Genomic DNA, 27,023 nt, shown 5'->3' on the forward strand with positions numbered 1-27,023 from the left:
CCAAGCTGAATCCCCAGTCCTGTTTTGTTTTGTATAAAAATATGTCCAGAGTATTTCATGGGATATACTTTTTTAAATTTACAAGTAATACTTACACATTCTTATCACAAGGCTATCTCATTGTATATGTAAGTATGTGGGATGATTAAATCAAGCTAACATCCATTATTTCACATACCTAGCCTTTGTAGGGGGTAAGAGCATTTAAAATATACTTTCAGCAAATTTCAAGTACACAGTTCATTTGCATTAACTAATCATCACATTTTGCAACAGATCACTTTTAGTGCTATATATTATTTGGCTATCATTCCTGTGTGCCTTGGGCTTCTCTGCTGAAATAATCCAGATTAGAATTCAAAGTTGGATACACTCTCCCCAAAATAATCCCTTATTTCAATCTTACAGTACAAAGTCAAATCACTAGAGTTGTACATGAGAATAGGAAGCTGCTGGTTTTAGATAGCATTCATTTATATGCCTTGAGGACTAGGATTTTTTCCATATAGTTCTAATCATAAAGGGTGATGACATTAACCCTGAGTGACCTAATTTTTAAGGAGAGAGATATGATAAAATTATTCAAAAAATACAGTCTTTAAATTTAGGCAGTTTAAAAAAGATGGAACCTTTTGGGGTTATGAGCTCATAGAACTGAATCTCAAATACCTCTTTTAATGCAAGTCAAAGAAAGATATTTTGGATGTCGTTGTATTATGACGTAGAAAAACCTGTTTAAATGAGGCCTTCATTTATAAACTGACCAAAATGTAGTGAGCCTGGCTTACTGGTTTAATCCAAACTTTGTAAATTCCAACATTTAATAATTAAGAAATTCAAATCTTGGACAGTATTTACTAAAAGATCTGATAAAGTAAAAATGCTTACAGGGTTCAATGCTATGTATTCATGAATTTATTTTTGTTCTGCCCTGATGCAAATGTAAAGCGATCTTCAGTCTGTTCATTTTTTCCAAGGTAGTTTTTTCCCCCTTTTACTAATAAGAAGGCTAATAACGTGACCTTCTGATGCAGCATATTATGCTTGGTAACGATTATGGGGCTGTGTGGTGTTGGAGACACAGCACAGTCTTTGTGGGATCTGACAGATTGAGAATGAACATAGATTCCTATTTCACCAGCTCCTAGCTGGATATTCTGCATAAACTGTGTAACCACGCAGACTTTCTCTACCCATACAATTGGAAACATTGCACTTCTGCTGAATTGAACTAGGAATAATCTATGCAAAGTGCTTGGCATAAATAGTAAATCCTGTTTTTGCTGTTTTGTTGTATTCCATTTGTGCTCATTTTGTGGGGGTTCTGGGGGTGATGGTTATTACTTTATCTATTCCCCCATAGAGGATCTTGTATTTGCCAGTTCTTTACCAGCAAACATTAGCACTGCAGTAGCCTGCCCGCTTCTCATGGCCCACATCACTACCTCTCCATGGTAGATAGTTTGTGCTCCAGGGGACATACGCCACTGTCTGCAGGCATCTGTTAGTCCCAACTTGAGGGGTGTAACTGTTGCTCCTGCCTTCTAGTGGGTAGAGGTCAGTGATGCTGCTAAACAACTCACAATACACATCTACAATATGGGAGGGCATTCCTCCCACCCCGTCAAAGGATGGTCTAGTCCCAGTTGGCAATAGCGCTGAGGTTAAGAAACTGTGGCCTCCATGATAAGCACAATCGATTCTAGAGGCAGGGAAACCCTAGTAACCATTAGATTATCATCCTAAATTTCGTACTGCCCACGAAGAGAATAAACATTCACAAAAATGGTTAACGACTGAACATTCTGCCTAGTAGGTGGATATGGGTGGGCGTGTTTGATTCTTTTTAACAGTACATCCATTCTTGCTTCAGATATATATAGTGTGATGAAGTTAATGTTCTGTATCACTGTTCTGGGTTAGTTAATTTGCTTTACCCATGGAAGTTTCCAGTAATGCCACAAGTCTCCCATTCTGTGAATTAAAAATCTTGATACAAGTATAGACACATCTAAAAGTTGAACAAATTAGACACTTAAGACTAGGGTGCTCCACATGCCAGTGAATAAAACCATTTACTATATACATTTCAGTGTATAAAATTTTAATGAAAAAAATCTGTGAAATAATCCCAACAGAACTGGACTAAAGTTAGCTTTGCTTTGGAGATCACATCATACAAACTGATAGTACAAACCATGCCAGAGCTTTCGTGGATGCTTCTGCTCATTTAAAATGCCTGTCAGTGATGACGAACCTTTTGGAGATCAAGTGCCCAAACTGCAGCCAAAGTCCCACTTACTTATCATTAAGTGCCAACACTGCAATTGAACCTGAATGCTCAGGTGATGGGGCAATACTGGGTTACTTGGCTCATGTGTCGACAGAGAGGGCTGTGCATGGCTGCTGTAGGACGCAGGCCCTCATACAGCACCACTACCTGATGTTCACTGAAGGGACTGAGCTGCCGTTTCAAGTCACACTTATTCAAGCTACAACACCTCTAATGTGTGCTTTATGATTTTATGATTTTCAAAATCAAAATCTCATTTTTAAAAAAATTCACAACTAATTCAGAAATTCTGTTCTCTTTTGAACTTCAGTTAATGAGATCATTCTATTGTAATATATATGGGTTTCTCACTTGAAGAATAGTTATTTTTTTAAACCATTGCAAGAAAAATAACAGGGAATGTCTAAGGGTAGAAGCAAGTTAAAAAAAAAAAAAAAAGAATGGGAGACAGGATAAAGCATGCCCAGTATTCTATTTCCTCCAAAATTGTTTGAACAACATACATAGTTTCACACTTTCAGGATGCAAAAATGCCAGAAATATACTTAATTAATTTCTCTTATTTTATGCTATTTCATTAATTTATTCAAAATAGAATATTTTGGAAAAGCAGGCATAGGAGAGCCTATTCCCGTAAATAGCAATGACAAAAATCATTTGAACCCAGCTGGGGATGTTGCTCAGTGGCACCATACCTGCCTGGCAAGCACGAGGTCCTGAGTTTCATCCTCAGCACCAAAAAGAAAAGAACAAATCATTTGAACCATTGAGAACCTACTTAATCTTCTTCATTTTAAAAAAAATATACAAAAAGAATTGGAACCACTGCAACACTGGGCAAGAGACTGATTTTCAGCCACAGTCATAAATGATGTCAGCTGGCAGTAAAGAGAAATGTACTTAAAGTTTGAGATCGTGTATTAAAAAACAAAGATGTGACAGCATAAGCAAGTCTGGCAGGGAAATCATCTTTTAAAGCACAAGGGGCAGAGGAGACTTAGGTTATTAAGTAATAAAGGAGCATTAAGGCTGAATATGAAAAGAATGTTGAATTGAAGCTGTTGATAGTCTTGTTTAAAAAAAAAACAAAAAAAACTCAGGGTCAGAATTTGGTGTGTCTGAATTCCCAGAAACTAGAATCAGTGATTCTTACAAAGCCACAGCATGGCCTCAGCAAAGGCTGAGAAGGAATTTTGATATCCACAAGGCTATAAAGAATGCTATTGACTATGTAGACAAGCAAAACCTTGAAAGAGATGACAGAAGTCAGATGAAAGATCCAATTTTAAAAGGTGGACAATGAATTTAAGAATATCAACTTAGTAAAATGGCAAATTTGCATAATGTTTGTAAGTTCATGGACTCTAGTTACATAATGAGTTGGAGAGAAATTGGTAATGAACTGAGGAATTAGCTTCCAAATACAAGTGAAGGGGAACAAACATCACCATTCTGTCAAAGGCAAAAAGAGAAAGAGGCTGAGTTTGGGCAGATGGGAATGACGGAGTTAGTCCCTTCAACAAGTATTGACTACCCCTGTCCAGTGCCAGGGAACACATCTACAGAAGCAATCACAATCCCCATCTCAAGTCCATAACAACAGGCAGGTGAGAGGCTGGACAGCAAACATAGGACCAGCGTGGTAGACTTGTTCCATTCTGCAAAATCCTTCCTTGTGTTTCTGATGAAGTCCTAAACCCTATTTCCACCTTGTATTCACCCAACTCAAAGTGTAACAGCTACTAGCATTGAAAAGATCTTTCTTCAGGAATAGCTGAGGTTTAGATAAATCTTTGTAACTGTGAAAAAGCCTGAAATCCTTCTGTTCTAGCTCTTTGAGAAGGCTGTACCAGAACCTCACAACGCTGCTGTCACTGCCGCTGACCTCAAACCCAGGCCAGTGGAGATGAATCTCAAAGACAAGCTGTCCAATCTGTTCAAGGACATCTTCCAGAATAAGATTTTCCAAAACTTTCCATTCTGCACTTTCCAGATCTGCCTTGAGAACATCAATCTGTAACATACAAGGAAATGAAATTAGAAGATTTGGTAAACTGCTGTTAAATATACCCTCTTCATATAAGGAGTTCATTATGGATCTTAATTATGGATCTTAACTGTTGCCCTGGAAGCCTGGCACTGAAGGCTTGGTCTCCAGCACGGCAGTGCTCAGAGGTGGAGCCTTCGGGAGTTGACTCTGGGGAACTTTGGCCTCATTAAATGGGTTCATCTAATCGATGTACATATCCATAATCTAATGAACTATTTCAAAGTGACAGAAACTTTAGGAGGTGCTGCCTAATTGGAAGAAGTAGAATCACTGGGGAAGCAATGCCCTTGAAGATTATGTTTTATCCCTGGCCCCTTCCTCAGTCTTTATTTCTCTGCTTCCAGGCTGCTGTTTAGTGAGCAGCCTGCTCTGCTCTATGCTTCACATCATTGATGCTCTTCCCCACCACAGGGCTGAAAACAATACAGCCAAGTGACCATGGAATGAAACTTCTGAAACTCTAAGCCAAAAGAAATCTACCTTCCTTTAAGTTGAATTCACTCAGGTATTTTGCCACAGTGATGGAAATCTGACTAACACAGGGTTTCGCAGTACTCCTAGGGGAGCAGAATCGTTTAAGTTTTAAAATTTGGAAGTTGTTCTCTGGTAGCCCCTAATCACTTGAAATCCCTGTATCACTTCATATGAAATGTTAATAATATGTAATAATGAAAAGTCACGTGGCAATCATAACAGACCTAAGACAAGGCAACAAGATAAGGGGCACTCCTGTGGGAGACGGGTAATCCCAATAGAGTGACATCATCACTGTGCACAGAACAAATCGGGAACTTGCTATTTTCAGTTCTTAATTTGCATCTGGTGCTGTTCACAAGCCCAATCAGAAGATGCTCTTTTCAATCTTTCATTTGCACGTGGGCACAACCAATCAAAGACACCTTTCCTGATCCTTCATTTATGTGTACCAAGAAGCCAAGTAAGTTATCTGATAAGAGAGTTTATATGTGGCATGACACCAAGTGAGGGTTTGATAGAAGGACCTTCTCAGTGCTCCATTTGCATTAGAGATAACCCAGGGAATTTCAAGCACAAAAGACCCCTTTCTTTTATCCTCAGGCCCACTGTGAGCCTTCTTACTGGCCCACTCTTACTCTGCAGAGTGTACTTCTTTTCTGCCTCTTTTTTGCATGTCTTGTATAATTCTGTGTTCAGGACACCAAGAACCTGGAAAAAAGCCCCACAAGACTCTCTGTCTGGTAACAGACCCTCTTGCTTTCTGCTCAGTGTGAATGGATGTCCAAGAAGGAGAAGCTGGACTGCATGTATCTTGGAGCTCCTTGCCTACCTCTGTCCCCACAATCTGTATACCACTCCAGGGAACCCAGACGTGCCCTGAGAGAATGGTGGCCATAGGCAGGGACTAAAGAAGGTGGCTGCCTGCTGGGATCATCTCACAAGTCTCTTCTCCCTCTAACTCCATCAAGATTGAAAGTCCAGGAAAGAATTCTCAGATATCTGAATATTAGATTATAAAAAAATTACTATTCTTATCCAACTGTAACCATCACTACAAAATGGGACTTGAAAATGTTAGATTTTTTTCCCTTTAAAGACAAGAGGCTTTTCCAAATTTCCTCAGGCCTAGGGCAGAAACAGCTGTTCCCACCTGTCCTCAGCCCAGATGAATGGCCACAAGAGGCAAGAGTCCAGTTTCCTTCCCACAAGAAAGGGAACAATGAGCTGAAGATAGCTGGATGTGATAAAGCAGGTACGGAGAACTGCACTATCTTTCTGTGTTTCCACTCTCCTCTGCTCCTTACTATAAAAAAAGACCCTTACCTACCTGTACTCAGAGAGAAGGTGGTTTGATGCAAATACAAATTTGAATAAATCCTTTTCCTTTTTTACCAGAGTAAATGGCTTCTTTTGATTTGGTCAGTGGCAAGCAAATGAACTTGAGCATGTAAACCTAAGTGGCCAGTAACACTATGATTTTTTTTAAAGTATATGCCAGTGCAGTAGGAAAAAAAGTAACAATCCCCTGTTCACTTAATAAATATAAGTTTAAATCTAAAATGAGATGGAATAAAGAGAAAAAAACCAGGATGCTACAGAAATATTTTGTAATTAATCACACTACAAGCTCCTTCCAGCTGGCTTTACACAAAATTGGGTAGAATCATGGAACCCTCATTTCCTTCAAAAAGCAATGAAAATAGGGCTGGGGGTGGGGCTCTGTAACAAGAGCTTAGCGTGCATGGGCACTGGGTTAATCCCCAGCAACACACACACACACACACACACACACACACTCACGCACACACTCAGAGTAATGAAAGCTAACCCTCACCAAGTTACTTACTTACATGTACCTGACATGAGTCTAAGTGTTTCTCCTTGCAAAACCCACTTAATCGTGTCTCAGTAATGTGACAGGGGGTGATTTTGTTAGTACCCTCAACTAACACTTAGAAAAGCAAACTGTGAGTAACCATCCTAGTTACACAACTGGAGAGGTGGCGGTGAGATCTGAACAGCCTGCCTACCTTATCCTGTCCTTTTAAACATTATACAAGTTTGCCTCCCAATCAATCACAAGAGGAAAAATGGTAACTCAGAGTCCCAAAGAGGTTTGGGTTTGGAAAATAAAATGCTATTTGCAGAATGAATATGCATCTTTGAGTAAAGTGTTGTTATCAGTATCACTACTTTCCTGCTGCAGAACATTTTTCATCGGGATCATTTTACCACACAAAGGAAAACTGATAGCATTCAGGCACAAGTTGGGAGGGAATAGCAAGCGGTGACATAAATAGCTCTTCTGTAAGATGCCAGCTGAAGTCACTAATATTCTGCCACATGAAAGTGAAAATAACTGGGCTGTTGTAGATGGATGGACAAACACCAAGAACCCACCTAGGTTCCTCTCTCTCACTGTTTGATAAGTTCCTCAGATGAAGCTGAAACATGAGGCTCCTTGGTGCCATGAAAACATCCATTGTATGACTCCAGTATTTGGTGGAAGAGAAGGGGGCATAAAATTTACATATAATTGTTCCAAGGAAATAGGTTTTGTCCTAAGACTATAAGAGATGGTTGCACATGCTTGCTTTAAGTATCTTGTAGTCCACAAAGGAAAGGATAATGGTAACCATCTCAAGAGCACTGAGATGCCTTGGGAAAGACTAGATGTTTGTTAACCAGTTTGTGAGTCAATCATTTCAAAATCATAGGAAAAAAGGAGAAAAGAAAAACCTGTCTTCATGAGACTCGGCACGGGAACATACACCGGGCTAAATTAATTCTTGTGAATTGGACTCAAGGAAATTAATTCACTCTTTTTCCTGTCTCCATTCCTTGGCACTTCCTTGGCTTTGCTTAATCTTGGCAGTTTTAAGCAGAATATTCCTGGATTAAAGGTAATGAAGCTGCCAAAATAAATACTCCATCAGAATTGCACAAAATGTTCTAATTGGTATAGAACACATCCAAAATTTTAAATCAGCACTTGTACCAATTCTCATTGCCAAAAATGTCTTAAGTTCTTTACATATTTATTTTCATCATGGTAATCTATGAATTTGTATATTGATTAATAGCATTAATAAATCAAAGTATTAAAAGGATAAAGTTAATCAGCCTAAGAACTATCTCAGTTAAGTATAGAGGAATATACTTTATGTATTTTTCCAACCATGTTTTTAAAATAGAGTATCAATCAAAAGTTATGAGCAACTAGAAGAGAATAAAATTATCAGGCTAAGTTATAGCAAATAAGTATTTTCTTTAAATGTCAAATTTTTATTTCAAAAATGCAAATCTATTCTAAAGAACAAAACATGCTTTCTTTTTTTTGCTTTTTCCTCTCTTGCCTTTAAAAAAAAATCATTAATATATGTTTGTAGCACACAATAATTACATTCTTTGTATGGAACTGGAACATGCGCATAACACATTTCAGTTTTTTTCCTCTTCCCTCCACCCATTTTTTTGCCAGCATCAATTTATTTATTTATCTTATAAAACCTTATAGAGTTAATTATCATACATGCGGAGTACAAACCAGACTAATAGGCAAAAGGTATGTTCAAATATGACAACACTTCTACCTACTTTGACTTCTGGGACTGAAATCCTCTTCATCAACCAGAATTCTATAGGCTGAAGCCTGGGGTGGTGCAACACTGAGGGACCCATAAGCTCTTCCCTGCCTCTTAGCCTGAGTGCGCAGACAGCCAAAATGTGCTGAGTAAAGACGTTTCTCTCTCCCAGCATGCCTTTCCATTTCTTGCACTTCAGAACACCCCATGATAATGCTATTTTGCAACTGTAATTTCCAGTATTATGACATAATATATTCAATATTATTCTTATTATAAAGCACTAATGATTTCTGAAGAAGCTATGCCATTTTTAAGATTCTAAGATCAGTTTTCAACAAATATGGCACTAAAAATCATGCAAATGATTATACTGGAATAATCAAGGGCCAACCCGAATATAGTTTGGTTAAATTGAATTTGTACAAAGATTTAATTAAGTATCAACTTCTTATAAAGTCTGGGAGTAAGGGAAGATACATTCTTAGGTAGAAGGGTCTCAAAGATGATAGATAAAACAACCTATTCGCTACAATGGTGTTAAAGGGGCTCACCCATAAAATGTTATCTCCTATTCCTTGTGCCTGAAATACCCAATACCTTTCATAAAACTTTTGGAAGAAAAGAGAATTTTAATTTTAACTGGATTAAGATGTGAAGCCATCTGACAGTTTCCTTGTCATGGGCATCAGTTTATCCCTGTGATCACCAACCCAGATCTGCAGGATAAGATGCAAGTGAAAGTAAGAGGGGTGAACTTTGAATGAGTATCCTAGGGCTGTCACATCAGACTCCACAGACTGGGTGCCTTGAACAACAGAAATGTGCCATCTCACAGTTGTAGAGACTGGAAATCCAGTGGTTTGCTCTGAGGAAGAGCCTGTTCACACCTCTCTCCCAGCTTTGGGCGGTTTGCTGATGATCTTAGTATCCCTTGGCTTCTGCATCACCCACTCTCTGCCTTCATCATCACCCAGTGTTCTCTGTGTGTCCCTGTCTGTGCACAAATGTCTCCTTTTTCTAAGGATATCAGTCATATGGAAGTATGACTATGCCACTATGACTTCACTTTCACTATTACATCTGTAATGACTCTATCTCCAAATAAGGCCATACTCAGAGGTTCTATGGGTTAGAATTTCAACATATTAATTTTGAGGAGATACAATTCAATCTACACAGTATTTGAGGAAGCTAATGAAACAGGACTTCTGCAAGGCAATTAGGAGCCACTTCCAGAGCAAATGCTTAGAAAATGTCCTGTCTTGAGATCCAAAGTCAGAGACTATATGAGGCAATTATGGATATTGCTCTGCCAGTCCTTGTGTGCCAGCCAACAATGGCAGATCCTCTGCTAAGTGCCAAGTGCAGGACAAGTCAACAAGCCTCCAAGGCCAACTGGACCCACTGTTGTGAAGCCACCATCCTTCATTCCTGGTTCCTTTTCAGCCACACAACCAGGCACAGCGGCAGATCCTCTGCTAAGTGCCAAGTGCAGGACAAGTCAACAAGCCTCCAAGGCCAACTGGACCCACTGTTGTGAAGCCACCATCCTTCATTCCTGGTTCCTTTTCAGCCACACAACCAGGCACAGCAGGTATAGCTTGCTTTGGGCATTTCCCCATTTCCTATATGCATCCCATGCATTCCTCTGCACCTTCTCAGCACTCAACATCCATCCTCCAAAGATCACCTCCCAAGCCTTTCTTCCCAGCAGAAAATTTTGCAGGAGGGGTCAGATTTTGCTACAAGATAGCTAGCTCTCAAGAAGGCAAAGATAGAAGCTGCAACACCTATCCAATAAGACCCAGTCTGGGAATCACACAGCACACTTCCCTTGCATTTTGTTGATCAAAGCCAATCACAAACACAACCTACATTCAAGTGGAGTAAAACAGAGTCCAGCCACTGAGAGGAGGCGTGACATAAACAGAGAGGGTGAGAGGAGTTGTATGTGACCATCTTTGCAGATATTTGACCCTAATGATTAAAAACAATATTACTTTAAACAAATCCATAAATGATCTGCAGTATTGTAGTGGACCCAAACAATACTTAGGAAAAAATGAATGACATGTCTTTATTTATACAATTGCTATTAGAAGAAACTTTAAGTATATCATGGAATTTGTTATTAGATTTGGCTTTCCTCAGAAGTTGTCAGAGAATTTAAAATATCAAATGGATTAGAAAAGAAAATATTAAGAAGGGCTACTAAAGTGTGTTTGTAAGTCTTAGATATTGTATTAGTCTGCGAGAGCTACTGTAACAAATTTATTTTGGCACAGTTCTGGAGGTGGGAGTCCCAGATGGAGTGTCAGGAGGTTTGGCCTCTCCTGAGGCCTCAGTTTGGCTTGCAGACAGCCACCTTGTCATGTAGTCCTTTCCTCTGTGCGAACACTCCTGGCGTGTCTCCCTCTTCTTATAAAGACTTATCTTGTTAGATCAGCACACACACTTAAGATCTCATTTAACTTGCCGCCTCCTCAAAGGCCTTATCTCCAAATACAGTGATGCAACCTATAAATTTGGGGAGGGCCACAATTCAGTTCCTAACAGATACAAAACAAGAATTTTTGCTATACTGTACTTAGAGACAGCAACTATCAATTCAAAGAGTTGTGAGATACATCCTCTCTTCTGTTATGGCAGCCTACAATTTCGTATCCACAGTAAACGGCCAACTCTGGTTGGGGAAGTAAAAGTCTCAGCCATCACATTAATTGGCAATGAGTCACAGATGATGATAGGCATTATTTTCTGAAGTTGGTCACAACATCATCTCATCTCATATGCTGTCTTACAGTTAGAACTGGACATTTCCCCAGCAAGAGATTAGCTCACTGTTCTCTCTGAGAGCCAGCTTCCTGGGCCTTTGACTTGTGTAGTCACACAAGATCCTGCCTGTAGGTGGGTCATGTGCTTGGTTTAATGCTCTCCTCTCATGTCTTAAAATCTTTAGTTTTGAACAAGAGATATCTCAATTTCATTTTGCTCTAGGCCCCCACAAATTATATACCCAGTCCTTGTAAAGTTTGATAAGCTTACAACTGCCTAACTTATGGAAGTGACATTAGATGACCCTCAAGCCTGGGCCAGCAGCTTCTACTCCGCCCGCTGAGCTTTCACTCTCGGAAGCTGTGGTCACTGAGAAAGGTGTCAGACTGCCCTGAGGTCACCACACTCCAGTTTCAAACCAGCCCCTGCAGAGAGACCACCTGAAGAGGCCTGAGGCAATGTAGACAGAAGCGTGGATAACCCCTAACCATGCGAGGGATTGACCTATTATGAGGCAATAGATAACTAGATTAGAGATCAGATGCCATCCATGTGAATTTTCTTATTAAAAGTTGCAAGTTACTTATAGTCTGTCAAGTGCTATATACTCCAAAGCTGTGATTTTTTTAAAAAAAAGAAATTAATATATGTTAAAACAAGAATATGTTCTTACTGTAATACGTGCTCATTATTTTAAAACTAAATCAATATAAGCAAAAAGAAAAAATATTAAAACACCGATATTCAAAGGTTTAAAAGCTTATGCCTGAACTTGTAAGCATTTTATCAAACACACACGCACACACACACACACACACACACACACACTACAGCTTATGACATACCTAAGAGTAACTGAAATGCAAATTGTTTATAAAACTGGAATTATACTGAGCTTTCAAATCTGCTTTTTAATGTATGAGACCATGAACATCTTTCTGTGTCAACAGTGTTTCATTTAAAATATTCTCCCCAACAGGGTCTCTCTGATCTTCTGCAGCAGCAGGAGGGAGGTGACTCAGGAAGCCAAAAAGGTAAAGGGGATTTCAAGTGCGTGAGCCTGGGATCCTACGCCTCAGCGCACAAAGAGCAGCTCCCCTGTTGCTTTTTTATATATTCTGAAGCCTTCATACAACGCCCTTTGCATAAAGAGCTCTCCTGTTGCTCTCTTGTAAGCTGGAAAGCCTCGATGCATAATTTATTTTTAGCAGCTTTTGTAAAGATTTAACTTCTTTAACCTTTCCCCCTTACTGCGGACATTTAGGTTTTTTTCCCCAAACGGATGATGCTACAAAGTGACACAACTGGCAACCTTGTAGCCAGGCCTGAACACGTTCTATTGCTTCCTTAGAAGTAAATCCGTAATGTGGAAGAGCAGGCGCAAAGGATGGGAGCAGTTTATGTCCTTCACTAATTTTGCTAATCTGTGGCTCTTCCCTGTCCCTGCCCTTGAGGCCCTGAGGCCCAACCAGGCTGTGCAAAGGCTGGGAGCCTCATGCAGGCAAATCACAGCAGGTTCTTCCCCTGCCAGCAGACCTGGCAGTGCCTGGCTGGTTTTCTTACCCAGGAGTCTCGTGCTACTCAGAAACCGTCCTTTAAACGCAGTCTTGGGGAGCAAATCTAGGGACTTGCACAAACTAAATATATGGTGCTGTACCACTGAGCTATACCCCAGTCCTACTCCGGAGCGTCCTAAATGCCCTGAGTCTTTATGTCTGAACAACTTGCTGGGTTCAACCAAAACCTTCATGTTCTTTACAAAGAGTGAACAAAACAAATTGATTTTAACGATGTACATGTTAAATAGTCCTATGTAACTTGCTATTACATAGCTCTAATAAAAAGTGCTTTATACTATTACTCTATATTAAATCTTTAAATGGGTATAGATTTTTTTCCAACTGTATAAATGCAGATTATATCTTAAAACTGTCTATTATCAACTATAATGATAATCATATCAATAAAAATCTGTGGCTAAAAGGTGAAGTCACATAAATAACATCAATAAAATGTCAACATGAACCATCCAACTTATCAGTCTTGTTCAATCTAGAACAAGAGACTTTCTATTCAAGCTCTCTTTGACCCATAAACACATTGTAGTCTCAGTATTAGCCACAATGGCATATCGTAATGTATTTACAGGCATGCTTCACATCTTGCAAAAGATAGATTCATGAAAAGACCCATGTAAACTGAGTTTTGTGGTTGAACCCATATTTTTAAATTATTTGTTTGACTCATATCTGATTATTTATATATCTTTGAAAATTGAATTATTATAAATTATCTACCACCCCAACAAATCACCTTACATTCATTCTCTGTGTTCATTAGTTTGGGTCAATATTCAGTCATAATTTTTAAAAAGCATGTCAATACTTCTTTCTGCTATTTAGTTTAATTCATAAGTAATTATTTAATTATAAAGTAAAGCTAAACATCTGTATATGAAGTCTACTTAAAAGATGATATATCTGCACCTACAAAACTGGAAACTAAATGCATTAGAAAGGTCTTATTGTGGAAAAATAAAACAAACAATCTATCTTAAGTGAACAAGAGGATTAAAAGTGTGTTGAGAGCTTTAGATTAAACATCAGTTTCAATTTTCACTGTCAACTGGCAGAAATGTAACATTATAAAATTTCTGCTACCAGTAGGGAAAGAGAGATGAAGTTTGCCCTGCACATTATGAAACACATAAGGGTCACTCTAAGCTAATTGAAGACCAATTCTGAACTAATAATAAAAGGAAATATTTTTATGTAGTAATCAGCTCACAGAAGTAACCTCTGCAGGGAGCAACACTCTGAAAATGAATTTAAAAGGAAATGAGGATAACATTTACAAACAAAGACTTTTTTCTTTCTTTGGCTAGTGTCATGGCTTCTGTCTAGATGTCCCTCCAAAGTCTCAGCCATCATAAGTGGAGCTTTGTAGAGGTGGCTGGATCTAGAGAGTGATGCTGGGATGGATTCATAGTGCAATGCTAAGCTCAAGGGCACCAGGATTGAAGATGTGGATGATACCTGCCCTAACTATCCTGGATAAAATATAACACATAGAAAGGTCATCCTTTGTTGCTTTGCTATCTTCCACCCACCATGAATGGTTTCTCCTCTGCAGTGCCACCAAGCCTTAGAGCCAGCTGATTATGGATTGAAACCTCTACAGACTGTGAGCTTTCCTCCCATAACTTTGGGGTTTGGGTATTTTGTATCAGCAATGAGAAAAGTAACTAAGACAGCCAGGCAGCCAGCTTGACCAGAGAATCCAACCTGAGGCTTCTGGCGCAAGAATCTTCTGGTCTGAGTGAAGTGATGCAGAATATCTTTAGTAAAAGGCAAAAGGTTTATACAATATGAAGAGAAACCAGAGTATCTCTAGGAATGTAATGGGTGACATGGTGACAAGTCCAAAAGTCAGGGGTGTGATAGTGCATGTCTGTAAGTCCAGCTACTCAGGAAGCTGAGGCAGAAGGATCACAAAGTTGAGCCCAAGCTTTGGCAACTTAGTGAGACCCTGTCTCAAAATAAAAGGGCCTGAGAATGTGGCTTAGTGCTAGAGTGCTTACCTAGCACAGGTTCAATCCCGAGCTGCAAAAAGAAGAAAGCAGAAGAAAAGGAAGAGGGAGGAGGTAGAGGAGAAAAAGAAGGAGGAGGAGGAGGAATTAAGAGAGAGGGAGGAGGAAGAGTCAGCAGTCAAAAGGGTTCATGGTGCCATACAACAGCAAGGTACCAAGCAGCACAAATTTAGGCAGGAGGCAATTATAGTGAGACACTCACTGAAGGCAGACTCAGCAGAAAGTCAGTGGCAGGACCAAGGACAGCGCCCCGCACCTGTGGTTTCTTTCTCCACCCCACCTCTTAGAGTAGCTGAAAACTACAGGTCTGTCTCTGATCTTAAAATCAGAATCCAGTGCCTTAAAGCTACACCACATGGTGAATCTATTTTCCTTGCCTATCACATTTATATAAACATTCTAAAGTATTTATGGAAAGAGATGGGAATATATATATATTTCTTATAATATATTTCATATATCTGTATATGAAAACAGTATAACTAATGAAGACTTTTTTAGCTGGAGATATCAGCTTGACCAAAGAATCCAACCTGAGGCTAAATAAATAGATGCAAATACAAGTAAATCACCATGTAAGCATCCAAATAAAATGCCTTCAGAAAGACTTGTCCTTGTGGTTCAAAAGGAGACTCTTCACCTTTGAATCGTGGCTCTGAGTCAATCTCAAAGCATGCTGGGGCCCGCAATGTGAGTTAGGACACACACACACACACACACACAGCCCAAATGCAAAAAAGGAGGCACTAATCTAGAGAGACCCAAAATAAACTCACTTGGCTATTTCAAGTGAGAAGAAACGATGAAAAGGTCAGCAGTGAGGGAGGTCAAGGATGAGAAGCCAGCAATGAAAAGAGAAGAGGAGACATCAAGAAGCTTCTGGATGAGAAGCACATGCACACACTTACAACATACACACACATACAGACTGATGCTCCTTTGAAAAAAGATACAAGAAAATTGTTTTCAGCACCTTGCCTAGCCTTGCCCCAGATCTTGTGGTCACCCAGAAAATCTACCTCTGTGCCTCACATTCCTTCCCTGTCACATGAAGCATCAACACCAGAGCAGCTCACACCAGAGCAGGCCACCCCTCCACTTCTGGATCCTGTCTCTGAAGAAGCAGATAGCATGGTTTTCACTCACTTATTAATATGTCCATTCCCTCTCCTGGTCTCTAAGTCCCTTTAGGCAGGGATCTAAGTCCTCTTTGAATATTAAATTCCTCTCAGAGTTCCTGAGCCTCAGTAGATATAATATTCCACCAGACAGCCAGCCCTGTCCTTTCTGCCTTCATAACCTCTTACCTTGGCCAGCCCTTCCCTCTATCACCCACCTTCATCACGGTGGGTACCTTGTTCCAGACAGAAAGACAGCTATCAGGAGTTAAGGGCTGGAGGTTAGGAATAAGAACAGCTATGAATTATGCTGTCCCACTGGGCACAAATGTGCGTCAGGGTCTTTATTTCCATTGCTTTGTCCAGACTATATTTTAGCCAAATGTAAATCTTTGTTACTTCTTAAGATGTCATATTTCTTGTCCCTGTTCTTTTATTCATGACATTTTATCTGTGTGGAGCACTCAAAACTTCTGCAAGTCATTTCTGCCTGCTACAGAGCACTACAACTGTCCTTCCTAGACAAGCTGAATTTTCTTCCTGAAATTTGAGTTGTTGAGTTAAGGTTTTACTCGTAGAATCTAAAGCAGGCAAAATTATCTAAGAGAGTACAACTTACAGTAAGTTCTGGCTTGCAAATAGATACAAAATGGTTTGTTCTTACAGAATATTTCAGTGGTGTTAAGCTGCAAGGCTCCCATCTAAAATATTTTTCTGGTTAAATTATATCAATATCAGAATACTTAAGTATATAATATCAACACAAAATTCCCCGAAGAGTATTAATTTTTGTCGTGTGCGTCTAAGGAAGCAAGCTGTTTGGATGTAAAGGCATGGGAGTACTTAGCGATGCTATCAAGTTGTGCTGCTCTGAATGGGATAGCCTCTTGCCCCATGTGACCATTTACAATGCATAAAATCAAACCACAGTGCAGCACCTCCACTACCTTTCAAGTGCTCAATAACTATGTGTGCTAAGTGGTTACTATGCTGGACAGTGCAGCCATAGTGCAGGTCCATTCACACAGAGGTCCCGGGCTTTGCGGCTCTGAGTGTAACATGCACTCAAATCTCTGGCTGGCAGTGACAACACGGCTTCTGATTCAGCAGATCTGGATGGGGCCTGAGTATTTGTGTTTCTAGCGGGAGTGCAGCTGATGATGACATGCTGGTCTGGTGAGGATACTTTGAGGATCGGTGGACTCGGCCGATGACCCTGGCTGAGATTCCCATGGGGTGCATGGCGGGACTTGGCCTTACACAGGCTGGCTTCTCCCTCTTCTCATGACCAGATGCAGAGAGCGTTTCCACTCTGGCAGTCTTTGGCTTTGGGAGGTCTAATATGGTTTTCTGGCCAGCTGCTTTCTTAATTATGATACCATCAGGTCAGAGTTTCCTAACACATGGCCAGTGTTTCAGTGAGACTTGTATGCCCTGAACCTGTGTGTAAAAATGTGTGTTTGCACACACGAGCATTAATCTAAGAAGAGTTTGGTGGCTGAGGGTTCTGGTGTGGGTACAGCAAACGACCTGGAGCAGGTTGTTTAGCCTCTCAGTGACTCGGAGGTGAAGAAAAGAACCAATACCATAACGTTGTCTGGGGGTTTAAAGGAAAATACATATAAAAACCCAGGACACATACATGTAAAGCTGAGGGAGGGTTCTATCAGTTTCTGCTGTTATTATTTTTTTAACCAAGACTGTGAGGTCTATAATCCAAGAAATATTAAAATTGTCTTAGATGGATTATAACATATCAAAATTTATAGGATTCATTGAAGGCATTGCTTGAAGAAAATTTGTAGATGAGCTGGATATAGTTTGGTGATAGAATGCACATACAGCGTGCACAAGGTCCTCAGGTATTACAAAAACAAATAACCAAAAAAAAAAAAAAAAAAAAAAAAGATTGTCTTAGCTGGGGATTTAGCTCAGTGGTTCCACTGCCTGCCTCGCAAGCGCAAGGACCCTGGTACCAAAAAAGATTGCCATATTTAAACTAATGTCAAAATGTGCTCTCTGTGCATCACAGTAGCTATATTTTTGGAGATAGCTCAGAGGCAAAATTAATTTTTGGTGCAGAAAATATACAAAGATATTTCAATCAGGACAGCCAAGAGCCATCTAAATATAGTACATTGGCAGGTGAAATTGAAAGTAGTTTCTTCAACTGGATTTTGATCTAACAAAAGGAAAAAGAGAAATATTCCTTTAGCCTTAGACTGGACTGTAAGTTTTACAAAGAATGATAACTTATAGGTGGGTGGTTGAGTGGACCCCTGGAGCTCTAGGCTAGGAAAGGTTAAAATCGGTAGGGACTTTGTAAACATCTGGTCCAACTTCTTCATTTGACAAATAGGGCCCGGTTATATGCTCAAGATCATAAAGTACCGTTCCTACTTAGTGATAAAGATTCCACATCTGAACGTCCCTCCTCTGCTCTGTCTTCTCTCCACATACGTAAGGCTGGAGTTGGGGTATCAGCGCAGCTCTGAAGTCAGTCTACACCTCTCAGCTTTATTTTTCATGTTCATTTTGCCTCTGGGGTAGAGCTAGAAGTCATGTGAGGCCAGATTCAGTAAATAATATTTCCAGAAGCCTCCCTTTCCATTGGATGGCACTTGGCCTTAACCTTCACTACATTTTTTGTTTGGTTTGGTTTGGTTTGGTACTGGGGACTGAACTTGGGACCCTGCACTTACGAGGCAGGTGGCTGCACCACTGAGCTAAATTCCCAGCCCTTTACTATATTTTTGACTGCCCTTTCTAAAGACAAGAAAGAGGACTTCCAGAAAGTGGCAAGCACAATGGGTTTGGCTGAAGCAAGGAGGGGCATTTGAGGTGGTTAATGGTGATGTGTCTTTTACTGTAATGAATTTTAAAATATACAAATACACAGTATTTTTTATCTGCCTTTATATGTAACTTCATTACAAATAAATATGATGGGTACTCACATGCATTAGATCTAAAACATCATTTTAGGAAAAATGTTTAGACAATGACTTGCACAAATGATCATTCATTTGGCTCTCACTGGATATCGCTTGAAAGCTTTAGATGTGTGTACCGTTCTTCAGAACACGTGTTCATCTTTTTATCTTGTACCTATTGGTAATGACAAAAGTAATACCTAACTTTAGCTAAGCACCTGCCCTGTGACCAGCCAAGAAGCATGGTAAGCCCTTTACATGGAATATCTCAATCTGCCAACAAACAAATGAAACAGGTGAATTTGTCATTCTTACCTTAAAAATGGGGAAGCAGAGGTAAAGGTCACTCAGCTTGTGAGAAATGAAACCAAGACCAATTCCAAGAAACCTGAGGTTCAGAGAAGTTAAATAGCCAACCTAGGTCACACAGCTGTAAAGTGGTAGAGTCAGGATTCTTACGGAGACTGACTTGAGAAGAGGCATTCTTACACATAACATGTCCTTACACCTGTACAACGTTAAAGGACATAAGTACAAAATATAACATTGTTAAGGGCTTCTGGTTTCTTAGCTCCTCTTGCAACAGAGCTGGGTGTGGTGGTCCATTACTGTAATCCCAGCACTCAGGAAGCTGAGGTAGGAGAACCACTGCGAGTTCAAGGCCAACCTAGGATGCATAGTTAATTAAGGACAGCCTGAACTACATAGTGAGATCCCGTTGCAGAAAAAAAAAAAAAAAAAGGGTTTTTAAAAAACAATAAGGGAAACAGGGGATTTAGCTTAATGGTTTTGGTGCCTGCCTTGAAAGCACAAAAGACTTGATTTAGATCCCTAGTACTACCACCAAAAAAAAAAAAAAAAAGAGAGAGAGAGCAAGAGAGAGAAAAGACAAGAGGAAAAGCAAATATGGAGTGTATATCAATTTTAAAAGTCTTTTTGAGTATCTAACAAGTGCATGATCCACTTCCTGTAATCCCTAGGCTCGTGAGAACCAAGACCTGACATGTAAAGGTACAAGATCCTAATGATGAATGTAACTGTACTGTATACCTAAAATGTGCCACTAAACTCACTAAGTAAAAAAAAAAAAAAATCCCTAGGCTCAAAGGACAGTGATAAGGCCTGGCTTCAGACAAAGGGTACACCTTTTAGCGTATTTTAACATTGGAACTTGTCCTCTGATTCTCCTTTTTCATGTATTTCTCTATACTAATAATATTGTGATTCACATTAATTACATAGTTTCCCTGTGGCCAATAATTTGGAACTGAGACATTTTCTTTGCCACTTTATGCTTTATAAAGTTCCACATAAATTTATGTGACTAGATAATAAGAAGGAAGCTGCAATTTCCATCTAGAGGAGCTGGAATAACTACTACAAAGCCCCTGTTTCTCCTATAGAAAGGTTTCCTCCTACTAATTCATCCCTGTCACAGGGATTATGTTATTACTTGCAATTCCTAAACTCAGGTTCAGGTTCAGGAGGGGCCAGGTCTCCAGCCAACCCTGTGTCATGTGTTAAGTGGTCAAAAGAAAAATTACTTGAGACACAGCTTACAAGAAACCATGACATGAATCTTAACCCCACCCCAGGTCTCTCCATTCCCCAAAAAGGGATAAATGAAGAGGCTATTTGTTTCTGTTTATAAAAATTAAGACATGGCAACTATTAAAAATTAGGGAAGTACAAAAAAGACATAAAAAGATTAAAAATTGTCCAAAATCTATATCCCAAGAGGAAATAACTACTAACATTTTGGTTATATTTCTTTCAGTATTTTATCTCCTTTAGAAAATACTCAAGATCAAACAGTATACAAAAATCTGAAACCTATTTCTGGTGGGCTTTGTTTTTTTTGTTTGTTTTTATTTACATTAAAAGTCTGCCTGCTTAATACGTATAAACAGCTCCCTTATATTTCAAACAAAGATCATTTCAGCATTTTCACTTGAGCACTCTAGAGACATTCACAGACAGCCCAGCTTCTCCCAAGTGTATCTCAGTGAGCTGTCCTGGGACTCCCTGATCCCATAGCAGTGAAGACACAAGGCCATAGGACCTGGGTGGCAATATGACAACTGATCTTCCTAAAAATAGGTGGTTTTAGTCTTGTGTTAATCTGAGTTTAGTAAGAAGTTTTAATTCTTTTCATGTTTCACAACATCCACTGCTTTAACAGTTGGCAATCTTTGAATTGCACAGTAGGACTATGTTGAAAAGCAAGGAAAGGGTGCAGCACACACGGAGGAATGGAGGAGTTGTCCAAACATTGTACAGTGTTACGAGTCTCATTCATTTGACAAAGGAGAGAGGAAAAGGCGGGTGTGAAAGAAGGGAGGCAAAGGAAGTTTCCACAGGACTTCAAGAGTTTTCCTGTCCAGTTTCCTTTAAACTTTTCATTCCTCAGTCCCACAAAGAGAATAGTAGGATGATTGCTTAACAATTAAAGTGAAAAGATGCTTTTACTTCTTCATTAGATATGAAATGGTGATCCTATTGAAAATGATCCAAAAAGATACACTTCTAACTGAATGAAAGCAATCAATATCAATCTATTTAAAAAAATATATATATGTATGCTGGCCCAGAATAGAAAGTAGAGGTGATCATCAAAGCTTTATGGGTTGTTAACCAAGGATGTCATCACTTTGTTTGATTTCAGTGATGATGGTTTTATAATTTTTAAATTGAAGTTCCCAAGATTGCCTGTTTTCTCCTGTATCTTCCTGCACTAGAATTGCTGCTGTCTGAAGACTTCAGCCTTGAAGTTCCACAGAGTTGGAGGACTTTTCCAATTAACGTCATGTGAATGGAAACACAAGGCAGAATGCAGCTTTCCCCAAAGCTCAGATACCATTCACTGTGCTCAGCAGCCAATCAATTGTCAACCTGGTCCCCACAAGCACCTTCCCTAAATAAAATGTATGCTCCAGTGTTCAGGAGGTATATGGTTCCAGGCAAACATTTTTCAGGCACCAAGAGTAGCTTTGACCCATGTTAAATAGAACAAGATTTGTTACATGATATTCCTGGCTACCATAATAACATCTAACGATCTTGGTGAGGCAAAATTTCTTGTAAGAAATTATACTATAAGGTTTAAGTTTCAGTTCCCAATGATCCTCATATCAGTGTTTTCCATAAATATCTTAGAAGAGAAAAGTGTGTTCTGCTTATCTTGTCCCACAGCAGGAGAGGGAAGGTAATACATGTTGGTTCTTCTAAAGTGAAATTGCCAAATTTGGTTAATTAATCTCAGTAATTGGATGTTTAACCAGTGAACTGATATCAAAAACAGTTTCTAATATTCTTGGGTAAGAGCAAGTATTTTCAACTTGTTTCTAGAAACCTGAGTATAATAAACTAGATGTATCAATTTGAGCTTCTTGCTCTTGTGCTGGAAAATTTCCCAGAGATACACATCTGAACTTGAAAACACAGTTCATGGGGAAAGAAAAAGAGCATATGTAGTTCATGAAAAAAAAAAGCCTACATAGTCTACATTTCAAAGGGAAATTAATTCTCAGTTATCTGTAGAGTGATTTTCAAACCCACAATCAAAAGCAGTTACAAGTACACAGTTCATAGCTAAATATTAAATATTTATTTGGAGTTATCTACAATTTGTATTAACAAGATCCTTGGAGGAAAATGATAAATTGCTGAGAGTGCAAAAACAGCTTTCACTGTTTCTGGGGAATGTGATATATTTTGCTTTCTTTATAGATTAAAAACACAGTTCAGACTTGTTTACATCAAGTCTTGGAGGAATTCTTAAATGTTTTAAAATGAACATTTTTTTAAGTTATTAAATAGAGCCTTTAAATGTTTTGTGCCGTAGCTTTAATTTTATTGCAGTGGGACTTAATTTTTCTCTTCTTCAAAAATAGCTTTGTTACTGTACAAATTGGTTGTAAAACTATGACAAAAACAGTGTCATTCTCACTCACATTTTAAATTTTGGTACCTATTGATAGATGTCATTGATACTGACAAAATGCCAAGCCTGACTAATCTTACCTTCTCTGACACTGATGGTGATCAATCTTTTAAATGTTTGTTCATCCAATATTTTTAATGAACTCTGTCTACTCTCTTAAGACATTTTATCCCTGAATTGCCACTTTCCATAAAATTCCTGTAATTCTCTAATTTTAAACCTGATTATTTAAGTCCCTTGCTTAAAGGCCTCTGCTGACTCTCTGAAACTGTAGGATGAAACCTTCTCTCCAAGTTCAGCAGTTACCTCAAAACCTGGGTCCAATCCCCTTTTCTTGCCTCGTCTCTGTGCCCCCTCCACAAGTGACCCTTTGAGCCAAGAATGCTGATTTTTACCCTCTCTTGGTATTCACTACTCTCTCACATCTCTACACACTCACATATACTACTCTTCCCTTCCTCTTTCTACTATGGATAAAGTCCTATTTAACTGCAAAGAGCTACCCAAAATACCCCCTCCCTTCTCCCCTCCCAGATTCCCGAAGAAAAACAAGCTACTGTTCCCCTGCTTCTCTGTGGGGGTAGAGAGTACACTCTTACATACTTTTGGTCAAATGTTTATCTCCTCCCATAGACTATACTGTTTCTGAAGGTGAGGCCATTCAGCATCTACTCCTGGTCCTTGACTCACTGAGGCCTTCAAAATGTGTTTACAGAATTCTAGTTTTCATTGATCAACATTATTCAGCAAAAACAAACCACCAGAATCCAGTTTCTCTTCCTTATCCATAGCACGTAGTGAGACATATTTGATAATAGTGCACACAAGCATTTTGACCCTTAGCTGCCCACACAATGAAATCACAGCAAGATCCTCTATGGCTTTAGCTGAAATTCAAATAAGGCAAACTATGCCAAATGTTGTTCTTTCCATTTTCCTCCTGTATTCCTCTCCCACCTCCTGTGACCTCATACCCACGGCTTTTACCAGATGCCTTCTGGCTGGCTAAAATTTCTTATAGCGGTATGTACACCAAGCTATATATAAAAACTTCTCCCCTTTTGCCCTTGGCCAATTTCCATTCCCTTAGCAAAATATCTTAAGACTCCTTTATAAAAACCCAATAAGATGACAAGATGTAAGCAATTGGTATTCAGGTAAAAATAAGCTCTACCTTCCGGAGAGGAATGTCTTTTACAAAATAAGAACCAAGATGGATTAAGTAAAGGTGCAAATTTCAATTGATGAATGTCATTATATTGTATACCTTAAATGTACCGATAAAATTAATTTTTAAAATATTACTGACGAACCCAATGAATTTGACTAGCAGAATGCTGTATATGGAGGAGGTATTGTTATGGGGAGGCCTGCCAGAAGTTCCTTGAACTTTCTTCATCACGGAATTCCACCATTCCCCATGTGTGAAAGAGGTGTTGTCAGCAAGTGGAACTCACATTTCTGAAAGGCTGCCCATCTGTAGGGAAATTCCCATGTGTCCTCCTTTAGGGAACAGTGTTCTGAAGATCGCAGCCACTCAGTATATAAACCATCAGACCCTGGGGAGAAATCACTTAGAGGTGAATAGAATTAGGGTAAGGAGAACAAAGGGAAAAATGATGTTTGAGAGTTAGGATGGCAGGTGAGGAAGGATCACAACACTGGGGAAACTACACCAAAGATCATGACCAGATAGATAGCACTTGGCATTCATACAGAAAGCCTACTGAAAGAATGAAGAATACATTCATTCTAGCATTTTTTCTTTTAAAATGTTTTTCATCCTTAGCTGAGTGCCCTACACCACATTAGCTAAAAAATTGAAAAAAAATTCGCAAAAGACAGTGGATCAGAACACTCCAAGCACTTTCCTTCATGAAATTACAAAACCTAACAAATGCCTGGAAATGTCTCTGCTCTCCCCTTACTTCTCATGATATTAGTTTCTATGCTCAATTTGATCTTATTTCCAGCGTGGCCATTCTGCTAATAGCCACACATGCTGAGATCAAAGGATTGAGAGGCTATTACATACAGGGCTAATGTTACAGAAAGAAAAGTTGGAAAGGGCCAGATTTCATTATATAAAGGAATAATTTCAAGAAATAAAAACCACTTTCAGAGGAAGCTGAAACCAAAAATAGTAGCAACCTTAAACTTCATTTTAGGAGCTTGTAGGAAGTTGTACCCCTCCGTGTGGTTGCCTAGGGAACAGGACTCATTTATCTTTTTCCATCCAATAACTTCTTAGAAATTGCACCTTATATTATATCTCTGGTTGTTAAATTCTCTCTAAATGGAAAAGCTCTTCAAAAAGTGCAGTTTAAGTTATAGTAAAGGAATCTTTGTCAGGAAAATATTATAGAAAGCTAAAACATCTATATTATTATTTACTGCCACAGTAAATTAACATTCTTCTACTTGGACAGAAGATTTCCTTATCTATATCTTATTATTCATTTTGATTCATAAATGTGGAATTTTCTTATTTATACATGAATTTGCCTCCATTAAAAACACTCATCTTGGCATGTCAAAAATATAAATGGGTATATTCTACCTTGAATCAAACTATGTAAAATTATTCTGACTTTCCTCCAAACATTCAAGGAAGAATATTGTCAATAATGGTATGCATCAAAAGCAAAAAGAATGATATTTAGCTTTCTTCACATGACAAATTTTCTTTAAGTTGTGCCTGTGGTGGCAGCACGACAACTATGTGGCATGGAGCTCACCCTGGTCACCTCAAACTGCCACCTCCTAGCTGGCTCTCCACGAGGCCACAGAGGCACCAACCAACCAACTGACTTGATCCTGGATGAGGCCAGTGCCCCAGAAGAAAAGGTAAACTCTAAAGAGTTGGCAGCTCCAGGGAGAAGCAATCAGCCCGCCCAGCAGCACTAGCTCCAAGAAAATCCCACAGCTGTTAACTGCAAAAACAGTGAGGATCTTTACTCTGAGACTGACTCCTTCCAGGCAGGATAGTGTTGAAGAAGAAACCCAATACAAGCCCACCATTCTGCCCAAGAGAGTTTAACCGGGCACCATTTTAGGAAAGGGGTTGACTGTGTGAAACTGAGCCAAAAAGCAAGCATACTACTTCACTCAGGGTTTTGAGTGTTACTCTGCCATAGTGACAGGTGAGGCACAGCTACAGGAGACGGACATGGAGAGGGTGAGAGTCAGACATATAGCCCCTGAGGAAGGATACTGAGCCCCACACCCGGGGCTGGGAGGCCAGGCCTGGCAGATGTGACTCTCACGGGTAGCTGGCACTGAGTCGAGTGGCCCGCTCCAGTCCCCACCCCACTGCCGCTGTCCAACAGAGACTGGTGGTCGGATTCCCACTTAGCAGTGTGACTGGGAATGTGCCTCAGCTTGGATAGTTACCATGGTCTGGGATTTCTAGCAAAGGGGACTGTGGAGCAGTAGGGGACACCTGACAAATAGTCATTTGCTGGATTCCAAGACTGCAGGTTCTGGAAGGAAATCACTCATTTCAAAATACAGAAGAATTTTTTTACACTCCCCCGCTCCACTTTTGCAGGGGGACTGGGGACCGAACTCTGGGACCTTGAGGTTGTGAGGTAGACAGTAGCACCACTGAGCTAAATCCCTGGCTTGACCCTTTTTTTTCTCCTTTACTGGTTCTGTGGTTTTTCAGAGAGGCCCCCCCAACACTTTTTTCTTTCTGTTTTTTGTTTTGTTGTTGCTGTTGTTTTGTTTTCATTTTTCCCTTATTACTTTTTTCCTTCAGTTTGCTCTGTTTTTTTCTTCTTTCTCCTTTTTCTTGCTTACTCTCTTCTGTTATTTTATCTAATGCTATTAATTTTCTTTTACATCTTAATAGGATCCTTTATTTCATTTTTCTCATTTTTCTATATATAGGTTAATTTTTAAAATTTTGCCTTTTTCATGCTCCCATCCCCCAAACTATCTTTACAAATATAACCATTTAGCTTTATGAATTTTTCATAAGCTATTATTGCTGAATACTGTTCTATTGTTAGTGGAGGTAAACTTTTTCCATTTAGTGGATATTTACTAGAGGTCAATATTTGGTTTGTCTTGGGGTTAATGGCATGGCAATATCTAGTTTTTTCTTGACACTATTATTGTTGCTGATTTTATTACTATAGCTAGGATAACTGGGAGGTACTATCAGCTGGATTTCTCTGTATGCAGGTATCTGGATGGCCTTAGTGACATTAACAGTACTGAAGCCTATTGCTAAAGAGCTGGGTAATGAGCCAGA

At 39.4% G+C, this 27,023-nt stretch overlaps 1 protein-coding gene across 12 annotated transcripts in view; it reads right to left on the minus strand.

The window, feature by feature from the left end:
* Window positions 1-27,023, minus strand: part of Mettl24 (methyltransferase like 24) — a 167,990-nt gene continuing 140,967 nt past the window's right edge. For all 12 annotated transcript variants that reach the window (XM_033763443.1, XM_033763444.1, XM_033763447.1 and 9 more), the window contains one exon: window positions 1-4,307. In XM_033763443.1, coding sequence (XP_033619334.1) covers window positions 3,993-4,307 — 315 coding nt within the window. In that variant the 3' untranslated portion in view covers window positions 1-3,992. The remainder of the gene's footprint in view (window positions 4,308-27,023) is intronic.

This window comes from Fukomys damarensis, unplaced genomic scaffold, assembly GCF_012274545.1.
Source record: "Fukomys damarensis isolate Sample0158 unplaced genomic scaffold, DMR_v1.0_HiC HiC_scaffold_14, whole genome shotgun sequence".
NCBI classification, from domain to species: domain Eukaryota; kingdom Metazoa; phylum Chordata; class Mammalia; order Rodentia; family Bathyergidae; genus Fukomys; species Fukomys damarensis.